Source organism: Sturnus vulgaris, chromosome 5 (assembly GCF_052056855.1).
Source record: "Sturnus vulgaris isolate bStuVul1 chromosome 5, bStuVul1.hap1, whole genome shotgun sequence".
Taxonomy (NCBI): Eukaryota; Metazoa; Chordata; class Aves; order Passeriformes; family Sturnidae; genus Sturnus; species Sturnus vulgaris.
The window spans coordinates 62,512,015-62,522,997 of record NC_142247.1 but is presented as its reverse complement, the minus strand read 5'-3'; the positions used below and the strand labels follow the sequence as shown (position 1 = coordinate 62,522,997).

Below are 10,983 nucleotides of genomic sequence, written 5' to 3'. Positions count from 1 at the left end.
TCAGTGGAGTTCTTGACAAGTTTTAAGCTTAAAAAACAAAAGTGCCATTTGGTAATTTTCCAGGCACCTCTTTAGGAGGGATGCTGATCTAAAATAGCTACTTAGTGTGAAATACAAAGCTCCTATACTTAGGGTGAAATCTGGAATCTGGATTTCAAGGAACCAGATTTTCGTCTTGATACTCTCACCTACATAATCCACTCAAAGGCTCTATGGCATCTTGAATTTAGCAGGCAACTATTTATCTATCTATCTATTTATCTATGCTGATGACAAGGACATAATTTGTATAGAACTCCCTTCTTTTAGCCTTGGCCTTTCTATTCCATCGTTGCTTGAGACTGGACACATAAGAATTATGAAGAAAGGTCTAATTTTCTCCATCTGGAAGCTGCAGATAATACTGTTTACCTAAACCAGAGGGATATTGTGAGCATTACCTGTTATAATAGCCCATTTCTAAATAATCTCATTGTATTAAAAAAAAAGTGTTTAATAAAAGTTGAGTGGTGAATATTTACATATTCAGCTTCTACTGTTAGAACACCAGTTTTTGTTTTATTTTCTTGTATTTTTAGCTGGCTAATAAGATTTCTTAATTTAGAGTTGCATCTCTTTAATGACCTTTGCTGGATGCTAAATTTTAGATTACATTTACATATGAGACACTCCTATTTTGTAAAGTAGGAGACATGTTATAGGGATAATCAGTTTATCTTAAGCTGTAATTCTATGTCTAGCAAGGATTCAAATTTCTAGGATGGCTAATGGGTTAGTGAAATCTGGTAAAACATCTTTGATATAAATCCCAGCATAATGAGATCAGTAAGCTCTATCTGTAAAATGGAACAGAAGCTTAATTTTAATTTTCAGTTGCACAGTTTGGTGCTTTGCTTTTTTTCTTTTACAAATTGAGAGAGCTCTATTTGAAATGTAAAAAATGCTGGAACTGGATGGATCTTTTGAATATGCATAAACTGAATGGGAGAAACAAAACTAAAAAAGTAGCTAATTTCATGTAAGGTAATATTTTCTATTCCATAGAAACTAATTTGACTCCAATGTAAATTCTCTGGTGAAAGGATGTGCATGCTTTGCAGCTACAAGGTCCTTCTTACAAAGGCTATATGGGCACTAAAATAGTACAGGCAGCAAAGTAACAATTTCAGTGAGAAATCTACCGTTCCATATGTGGTCAAGGCATCATTGTCAAATTAGGAAGTATCTGGTTTCTTGGCATTTGGGTTTATATTTTAACCTATGTGTTAACAATAAGTATCCCTTTAATTTTTAATTGTATGCAATATACCATGCTTTTATGGGGGTTTGTTATTGTTATGCAATTACAGTCCTTGTGACAGAAACTGGACAAGCCCAGCTGCAGTACTAAACTCTGTTTAAGCACAGAGTTTATGAACGCCAGTGCAAACGTGTCAGGGCAGTCGGTGCAATTTCATTCTGAAGTGCCAAGGGAGTAAGAACTTGCCTATACACACAAAATACCCCCGAAAAGCTATACATTTAAAATATAATGTATCTTTCTGAAATTGGTCCATGTTTTGGAGTCTGAGAAGCTAAATCTCAGAGCCTTCTCACACCTCAGCATCCAAGCTAGCTCAGGAACTACCAACAATCCCCAGTGTCCTTTAAGATCACAGCAGTGTTTGTCACCTAAAATCTGCATGTGACTGTTGACGTTTCAGGGGGAAGGGAGCAACACTTCTGACAGCTCTCGAGAATCACCTCTGAGTAACAGGACCTTGGCAGTTGCAGGAAACAGTTCATCCTGAGCAGAAGCATTCTCAGTTCTCACCATTTTCAGCCTCTTCCTCTTCATCACGTGCCAAGAGCCCAGCTTTTTTCCTCACCTTAGAGCGGGCAAGATGGGGAAGTTTTGTGATATCTGTACAGAGGCAGAGGGTGTCAGAAGTACTGTGCTACCGTCTGAGACATTCAGGGTTAGGAAAATGGTACCTTGAAAGCATAAGTAGTACAGAGTTTTTTTTTTAAATAGTATTTTGTTTCTTTGCATCGTATCACTTAGACTGTGGGACAAAAAACAATTTCACCCTGGTTTTCCTTAATTTTGGAGATAATGCACTGTACATTTCAAACGTCCTCAGGAACATCTTCAGCACTGAAATGAAGTTGCTTCCACTCGTACACTTCCAGAACTTTTCCCGGCCCAGATTTGGTTCTTGTCAAGTAGGATTCCCAGAAGCCCTTCTCAGCCCCTGGCAGCTGGGAGGGACCATTCCCAGCAGTTTGGATTCCTACGTCTGGAGCTGAGGTAGTTCACCGGCGCTGGCACAGGCTCGACGGAGCGCTGGATTTACTGCTGTGCTTGAAGCCCTCCTATCCATAACCAGTGTTTCAGCTCCGTTGCATACATTCCTCAGAAGAAGACTCCAAGTTATTCCAGCCTCGGGATTTCCCCAGTTCAGAGCGGGTCTGTCCCGCAGGAAGCGCAGCGCCTTCAGCCAGCCCTGCCGAAAGGGCCCGGAGCAGCTGCAGGAGCCGCAGACCGCAGGGATGTGCCCACGGCAGCTCACGGAGCAGCCAGAAGGCAGCGCTTTGTGTTTATTTACTGAACCTGGCCATAATGGGAGATCGGCAGGAAAACGGCTTTCGAGAACTCCGCTGCTCTGGGGCACCAAGGGGAGCGGACCATTAAAACCAAGCCCCAAGCGTGCCAGAGCTCCAGGAGCACTTGGACAACGCTCTCAGATACACGGTGGGATCGCTGGGCTTGTCCTGTGTGGGGCGAACAGTTGGACTCGATGGTCTCTGCGGGTCCCTTCCAACCGGGACATTCCCGGATTCTCCCCTGCCCCGGGACGTGACAATGCAGTTTGCGCTGCCCCACTGCGCCCCCCGGCGGGAGCGGCAGGGATTGCCCCACGCCTGCGCGCCCCCGAAAGCCGCTCACCCCGCCCACTACGGCGTCAAGATGGCGGCGTCTGCAGCACGCTCAGCGGCCCGGCGGCTTCTCTTGCCCTGGTCCGCCCGCCTGGTGCGAGCGCCCAGCGCGACGCAGCGGGTGAGGCGGCGGGGCGGGCCAGGCCTGGCCGGGGAGCGGAACGGAGTGAGGCGCGGGGAACGTGGGTGCCGTGGTGGCTCTGAGCGCTGGTGCCCGGGCTGCTGCTGAGGGGGCGCGGGGAATTGGAGGCCGTAGTGCCGGGTGCGTGCTGGGAGTTGTAGTCGCGGCGGCGCGGTGCACGGCGGGAGGTGTAGTAAGCGATCGGTTTGCCCTGGTCAGGAGATTTGTGTGTGGTAGCTGGTCCGGGGCTCTTCAGTGTGAGGAGGATGTCAATGAACTGGAAATGTTCAGCAGGGATGAACTGGGCTGGAACATGTGCCCTGTGAGGGGAGGCTGAGGGTCCGGACCTTGTTCAGGCTGGAGAAGCCGTGGCTTCAGCTGGAGCTGTGAGAAGTATCAGTGCCAGCACTATGGAGAAGGTTGTCAGGAAGATAAAACGAGGCCTGTCTCATCCTGCATGGTGGCAGGATGAGAGACAACGGGCGTAAGTTGAAGCAAGAGAGGAAAAACTGGATATGTGGCAGTCAAGCAATGGAGCAGGCTGCTCACAGAGCATCTTGGGTTATTGTCAGTACCCAGGTGCAAAAAGTCCTGAGCAAAGTGGTCTGACCAGGTTGGTCCTGCTTGAAGCAGGAAATTGGAATAGAGACCTCCAGAGGACCCTTCAAACCTGAATTGTGCTGTGATGATGAAATAAGCGAGTTTTAAGAGATCTAACCTGTTCTAGGAGGAGAATGGATGAGAGTTGGGTTTTGTGCTTTCGTGTTTCGGACAGTTATTTGGGGAGATAAATCTTTGCTTATTTGAAACATTTGAAATCACGGTTTTTGAGATGGCTGTTTGCCTGAATTTGAGATACATATTTGCATTTCTTGTTATTGAAAACTGATTGCAGTAAACTTCCCTTCTTTTCTACCTCGCTCTCATTTAATGTACTTTAACTGCCACATGATTGTGCTGCTCTGATTAATGGGTGATGGATTTGCATTCCTGGCACAGGCCCTTGGGCTTTATCTCACTTCACTTTAGAAAGCAGGTACCCAGGAGAATTCCAGATGGTAAAGGTCCTGCAGGCTCTCGCTGTCAGAAGTGGGAAACAAGCGTGGCTGGCTGATGAGAGTAACAGCTCCCGTGTCAGATCAGAGGGCAGCAGATGCATCTCCTCACTTGTAGTTGTCTTCAGGGTTTGTTTCAGGTTCAGGTTACTGCTTCCCTTATGTGAAGTAGTGGTGAATAGCAGTCCTGAATTCTTGCCCTTATAAATGCATGCTTTAAGAAAGATCCACAGACTTAATGCTTAAGTTTAGCAATGCATTTTTCAGAAAAGCATCCTTGGATATAACTAAACAATCTGAGTGTGACTGATGATTTTCCTTTCCAGTGTGTGCATGTTGGAGCAGGGAGGCTCACAGTTTCCAAAGCAGCAACAGAAGTAATCTTAAATGTCCCTGAAACTAGGGTGAGTCCTTTGGAAAATGGCTTACAAGTAGCTTCTGAAGACTCTGGACTCTCAACATGCACAGTAAGTAACTTACAAAAAGGAAAAGTGTTTTCTATCTATTCCTGTGTTTTCATTTCCTCATGAAACTAAATTGCATTTGCATTTCAATATTTGTTAACAACTGTTCCTAGAACTTTAGCTAGAACATAGAAGTCTTAAGACTTCTGTAGATTTGTAATTAAATTTTTTGTGAAGATCAATTTTCTTTTTCTTGAAAACCTGCTCTGTTTAAGAAAAAGTCATAGCAAAGCTGTTAGCGGGTAAAAAAAGAAGGTGAAAACTCTTTTTTTTCTTCACTGAGGTTGGACTTTGGATCGATGCTGGAAGCAGGTATGAAAATGAGAAGAACAATGGAACTGCTCACTTTCTTGAGCATATGGCTTTCAAGGTGAGTGTGAATATTGATGTAGACATTTACAATAGATTTTTAAGTTATTTACCTTTAAAGATCAATGATAAAATCTTTGCCAGAATAGTATAAATAAGTTTTCCAAATTGAAGTGAGAAAAATAACATGGACAACAGACTTTGGTTTCCATTAGAAAATGAAACTGAAATCCTAGTTCTGTGTAACTGTTACACAACTATGGATTACAAAGATCTAATTTTTAACTCATTTTTACCTTCTTATAATAGTCTTAGAAGACACACAGTCACCCTTTAGCCAGCTTTTTATTTTCACTTGGGAGCATAGTAGGATTTATATCTGACTTTGAAGCTTGGTGAGATTAATATGCCAGTTTTATTTCCAGAACGCATTTTCTTTCTCTTGATCATGACTTTCCCAGACACGAAATAGTAATGATGAGTAGATGAATTGAAGGGTCTAATGTGATTTTCTTATTGTTCTATTTCAGGGAACTAAAAAGAGATCTCAGTTAGACCTTGAACTAGAGATTGAAAACATGGGGGCTCATCTGAACGCATACACATCCAGGGAACAAACTGTGTATTATGCAAAGGCTTTTTCAAAAGATTTACCAAGAGGTAATTGCTCTCATTCATCCGTAAAGCTGCAAAGAACAACATGCTTATCTAGCTTCCAGTGAGATGACACAGAATGATGCTTTTGCAGTGTAACAGTCCCTTCCTTGCCAGGTGAAAAGTCCATTCTTGAGCTTCACAAGAACGTGAGTTTGCAGGTTTGGAAAGGAGCCAGCAGGGAAGCTGATATTTGAAATATTTTTCTCTTCAGAGTCCAAGAGCTTTTGGACTTCTCTCTTCCTGTCCCCTTGCTAGTCTTATTAGCACTTGCACTTTCGGGTGGGTTTTTGGAACCAGATTTTTCTAGTAGTCTGAAAATACTTTTTTCATTTCCATCTCTGTTTACAATTAGCTGTGGAAATTCTTGCTGACATAATTCAGAACAGTACCCTGGGAGAGGCAGAGATTGAGCGTGAGCGAGGAGTTATACTTCGAGAGATGCAAGAGGTTGAAACCAATTTGCAGGAAGTTGTCTTTGATTACCTTCATGCCACTGCCTACCAGAATACAGCCCTAGGACGGACAATTTTAGGACCCACTGAAAATATCAAGTATGTCCAAAATTACGTCTGTCTTTAATTGTGTGGTACTATATATTGAGACACTTACCTGAAAATGTAGAGAACAGTGCCAGAGTTCAATTTTACACTGGAGAGCAGCTGACATTGCACTGAATATAATTATAAGTAGAACCCCTTTATTGCCTTAGTTTCCCTGTAGGCAGACATCAAAGGCTATGTGAACTTCTGATGTTTTCTGTATGACTTTGGGTTTTTTGGCCACATTTTTCCTGTCTTCCTGCACTTTTGTGTATCTGACACAAAACTGGAAATACTTCTTTTTCCTATAGGTCACATGTTAGGCATTATTGTAAGCACACAGTGTTTATGCTGCTATTTCAGCATTTGTTTGGACCAGTACAAACCAGGGGGCTGCTAAATGTGCTGCTTTAGAAGAGATCATTAGTGCATCATGTCTCCACCTGACTGAGTTGGAATTCTCACTCCTTCTCAGGAAGCTAGAGGAGCTTTTTATCCAGTTTCTATATGCTTTTTAGAAAGTCCCCCTTGTTTTAGCTTTCTGCCTCTGCTCTGAACATTGGCAGCACTTTTAATTATTTTGATAGTGTATTGTTTTATACATTTATCTCTTTTTACTCTAATAAACTTTACTGATACAGTAGTGCTGTCTGTTTTCCTGGTTTTAGATCCATAAATCGTAATGACTTGGTGGAGTACATAACAACACATTACAAAGGACCCAGAATGGTCTTGGCTGCTGCTGGAGGTCAGTATGGGATACTCATCCTTGATCATGTGAAGCTATTCTTGAAACCATGGCTGTGTCTGTGGGAACAGCATGATGAATTACCCATTGTTCAGTAGGTCCTGTTTGTTGTTAGCTCTGTGTAGCCCTGTATGTTTTGTGCATTCATGCCCTTTGAGCTTTTGTTCCCTTTTCCTCTCAGTAATATTCCAGAAACCTTAAATCAGGAGCAAGAAGTGAATTGGAGGCCAAAGTCATTCTTCCATATGGGCAGGAAAAAAGGGTCCTAGAAAGTGTGAAGAGTGCAATAGCAAGGAATCCAGAGAGAAAGAATTAACACTGAGGCTTGAAAGAGAGCAAAGAGCTTGATTTGATGTAATTTTAATGGAAGGCTGTTAAAGAGAAGCAAGAAGTGGGAATCATTATGATCTTGCTCTGTATAAAGGGAATGTGGGGAGAATACAAAAGTGGGGTATTAAAGCAAGGGCACAAAAAATTACTGTTTGGTTGAGTCTTTAAACTGTGCAGCAATTTAAATTAACTGTTTACAGAGTAACATCACAAAGCATGTGAAATACCTTTGTTCAGGGGTCTCTCATGATGAGCTGCTTGACCTGGCGAAGTGCCATTTTGGTAACTTGCCATCTGCTCCAGAAGGAGGACTGCCACCCCTGCCACCTTGTAGCTTCACAGGTAGTGAGGTAAGCTGCTGGGTGGCTTTTTGAGCTGGCCCTTACATCCCCTAGCACGTGCTCTCTGGTGAGGAGAGAGGGCTGCTCTGCCACCAACTCAGCACATGAAAAGGTTTCTTGCCCCCAGTGATGGCAGTGGAGTAGCTGCTTTCCACAGCAGTTCTTCCCATCCTTATTTGGGAATCCTTAGGACAAGCCTCACTGCCACCACTTTTTATGCTTCATCACTTCCTTATCCCTGCTCCTACTTTCCTTTTATCCTCTTGAACTATGGTGTTGGAGCATTTCCACTTGTTGATAATCACTCATTTAAAGGAAGTGGCAGAGAACTGAGGCATCCATGTTCTATTCCCATCTCTATTGAAATTTTACAAAGTCATGAGATTTCCTTTGTGCTGGTAGTCATAAAATGACTTGTAATGGCCTCTCTGTGTATGTTGGCACAGTGATCTGAAATTGCCCCAGGGGACACCCCATTAAGGCTGATGTTAAATTTTTAGTGCATGTTTTGTAATCCAGCTGTAATGGAAAAGTCTGTTTTCTGTTGTTTAACTTGCCCTGTGCCTGAGCATGAGTGCATTAGAGCTGCTCTCCTGTGTTCCAGATTCGGATAAGGGATGACAAGATGCCCCTGGCACACCTGGCCATTGCTGTTGAAGCAGCCGGCTGGTCAGACCCAGATACAATCCCACTCATGGTAGCCAATACTCTGATAGGGAACTGGGATCGGTCCTTTGGCGGAGGAGTGGTGAGTGAACCTGCAAGCACTGTCCCTCTCTTAATGAGGTTGGTGGGATCTCCCTGACTTGGGCACTGCCAGGACAGAAAAGGGGATCCAGTTGTGAGTCTGAGAGAATTTATTACCCAGGATCTAGGAGAATCTTAGGAAGTGGTTCTAAACCACCAAAATAGAGATAACTTGAGGTTTCCCCGCCTTTGTGGAAAGTAGGATGTTTTATACCTGTATGTCATCAGAACCTGTGGGTATCAGTAATTAATTGTCCCTTTATTGAACATAAGTGTCTTTATGATTTTGGATCAAATCTGGGGTATTATTTTGAAATGTGGTATTACATGAAAGGAAAGAAGTGGTTGAAATGAAGAGCTGATAATTAACCTTGTAGCTGTTACTGCATGTTCTGTTACCATTGAAATGAAAACAGGGAATCATGGAGGTGAGTAGTAAGCTTTCAAAAACTTTGTAAAGTAATATTTTATTTTGCCTCAGCAGAATTTGTCCAGTAAACTTGCTCAGATTGCCTGCCATGGTAACCTGTGTCACAGTTTCCAGTCCTTCAATACCTGCTACACTGACACAGGGCTGTGGGGACTCTATATGGTCTGCGAGCCATCCACTATTGAGGAGATGGTGCACTTTGTTCAGAGAGAATGGTAAGCTACCAAGTTTCTCTGAAAAGATTGTTTATAGTGGAGGAATACAACTTAAAAAGAAAGTATTTTAAGAGAATATTTTTCTCTGCTTGGGCTTGCCTTGGAACACATCAAATTCTAAACTTTGGCATCCAAAGCCAAGTCCCAATACCCAGTTTTTGGCACCCTTACATGGAGTGAATAGCTTAAGATGTAGATTTTGTTCCTTGTACAAGAAAACACAGCAGTTTTTTTTTTATTTGTTTTTTTTTAAACTGGCAAATGGCAGAAGTTATGAAACTGTCAGACCTTTTAGAATACTATTCAGTCAGTGTACAGCCTGTGAGCTACAAGTGCCACCTCTGAAAGAGTAAATATTTGTGGATGAGAATAATGAACGTGCAATTACCAGACAGTATTAGTAGCCACGCAGTTTACAGTTGCTGCAGTTGATGTACCAGGTGCTGGTTTTAGACAGCTCTAGTGAATACACAGGGAAATGAAAGTTGAGCTGTTACATTTGGAATTTTGAAACCTATGATTCTAGACCGTATTCATTCATCTGAGGCTTAAATCTGTTTTCAAGGATGTCCATAGACACAGCTGTAAAACTTGAATGGCAGATGCTGCTAAAAAACACATATATGTTACTTAAGAGCACTGATTTAAAGTGGGTGAAGTTGAAACAAGTCTTGAAAATGAGGAGTTTCTTTAATCACATAAATCACATCTCATATACCATTATTCTCTGAGGTTCTTGTTAAGTCATGGAGAAAAAGGTTATCACTTTGATTCCGTTTGTTGCAGACGATTCCTGGGACAAGAATTCAGAATTTAATACATCCCCTTCTCTGCACAAAATGTTCCATAGGCAGTGTGGCAAATCATTATCTCACCAAGAGAGGAGCCAGGAAGTAATGGATTGCCTTCTGGCTAATTACTTTTTATCTACTTGCTTGGCTCCTACTTTCTCAGCAACATCCATTCTCAAGTTAACAAGTACTGACTGCACTTGCCTCAAAATATTTATTTAATAAAATGAAATACAGCTCTTGTAAGAGAAAGAGCTTGCTCTTGGATATGTTGGTATGCTCCCAAAACCCTACTCTTAGGCTGCTGCTTTGTAACCATGGCTTGTTTTCCAAGCTCTTACCAGCTTTGTCTACAGAAAAGTAGTGCCTGGGAGGTGCAGTAATGCCTATGCACCTCCTTATCACAGACGATTTTGTGTGCTACAGACGACAATTATTTAATGCCTTTGGATTTAAACTGTTTTTCAGGATAAGACTTTGCACAAGTGTTACAGAAAATGAAGTAGCTAGAGCAAAAAATCTTCTAAAGACAAATATGCTGCTGCAACTTGATGGTGAGAATTACGAGAACTTTTTAGTCTTTGTGGAGCTGTAGGCTGATACTGAAGCATTTTTTCCCTATTTTAGGGTCCACACCAATCTGTGAAGACATTGGAAGACAAATGCTGTGTTATAAGCGCCGAATCCCAATTCCAGAACTTGAGGCAAGAATTGAAGTAAGTAGCACTCGCGTTGCAACTTTTAAAAGGCCATAAAAAATTACTTGCTACAGAATGTAACAATATAGAAGCTGTATTTCTTGTTCAGCTGAGAAGACGTTTCCAACTGAGAAAACTTTCAAGTGTTTTGTTGCCTGCTGCCGTAGATTTTACAAAATTAAGATCAGAAAAGGTTTTAAGATGGGATTGTAACAAAGATGCCTCTTTTACCCCTTTTAGGCTATTGATGCCCAGACTATTAGAGAAATCTGCACAAAGTACATCTATGATAAGCATCCTGCAGTTGCTGCCGTGGGTATGTGGTATATGTTTACCTCTCCTCCCATAACCCACCCAGACCACTTGCCGTGAGTTGAGCATGTGTCACGGGCAACTTTCTTTAACTTCCAGGTCCAATTGAACAACTTCCAGAGTATAGCAAAATCTGCAGTGGCATGCATTGGCTTCGTGAGTAGTGAATAACAAGAACTTCCAGCATATTTTAGCTTTAAAAAGCCAGGAAAACAACAGAAAACAACCAGCTACATCCCTGTTTAAAAACTTTGGAGTTGCTTTTGAGAAGATTAAAACTCAAGAACCAGCTCCTCCTGTGTGTCTG

The 10,983-nt window shown here is 42.3% G+C and overlaps 1 protein-coding gene across 2 annotated transcripts; it reads left to right on the top strand.

The window, feature by feature from the left end:
- Positions 1–2,848: 2,848 nt before the first annotated feature.
- Positions 2,849–10,967, top strand: PMPCB (peptidase, mitochondrial processing subunit beta). Of its 2 annotated transcripts, none has more exons than XM_014869043.2 (13): positions 2,849–3,040; positions 4,422–4,562; positions 4,843–4,929; positions 5,399–5,528; positions 5,878–6,076; positions 6,733–6,812; positions 7,380–7,492; positions 8,088–8,231; positions 8,715–8,875; positions 10,135–10,220; positions 10,294–10,382; positions 10,605–10,680; positions 10,776–10,967. In XM_014869043.2, the coding sequence occupies exons 1-13, from the start codon at positions 2,951–2,953 to the stop codon at positions 10,838–10,840; spliced, it is 1,461 nt and encodes a 486-aa protein (XP_014724529.2). In that variant the 5' UTR covers positions 2,849–2,950; the 3' UTR covers positions 10,841–10,967. The 2 variants fall into 2 exon arrangements, with proteins under 2 accessions (XP_014724529.2, XP_014724528.2); XM_014869042.2 differs by having other exon boundaries at positions 8,712–8,875.
- Positions 10,968–10,983: the final 16 nt, after the last annotated feature.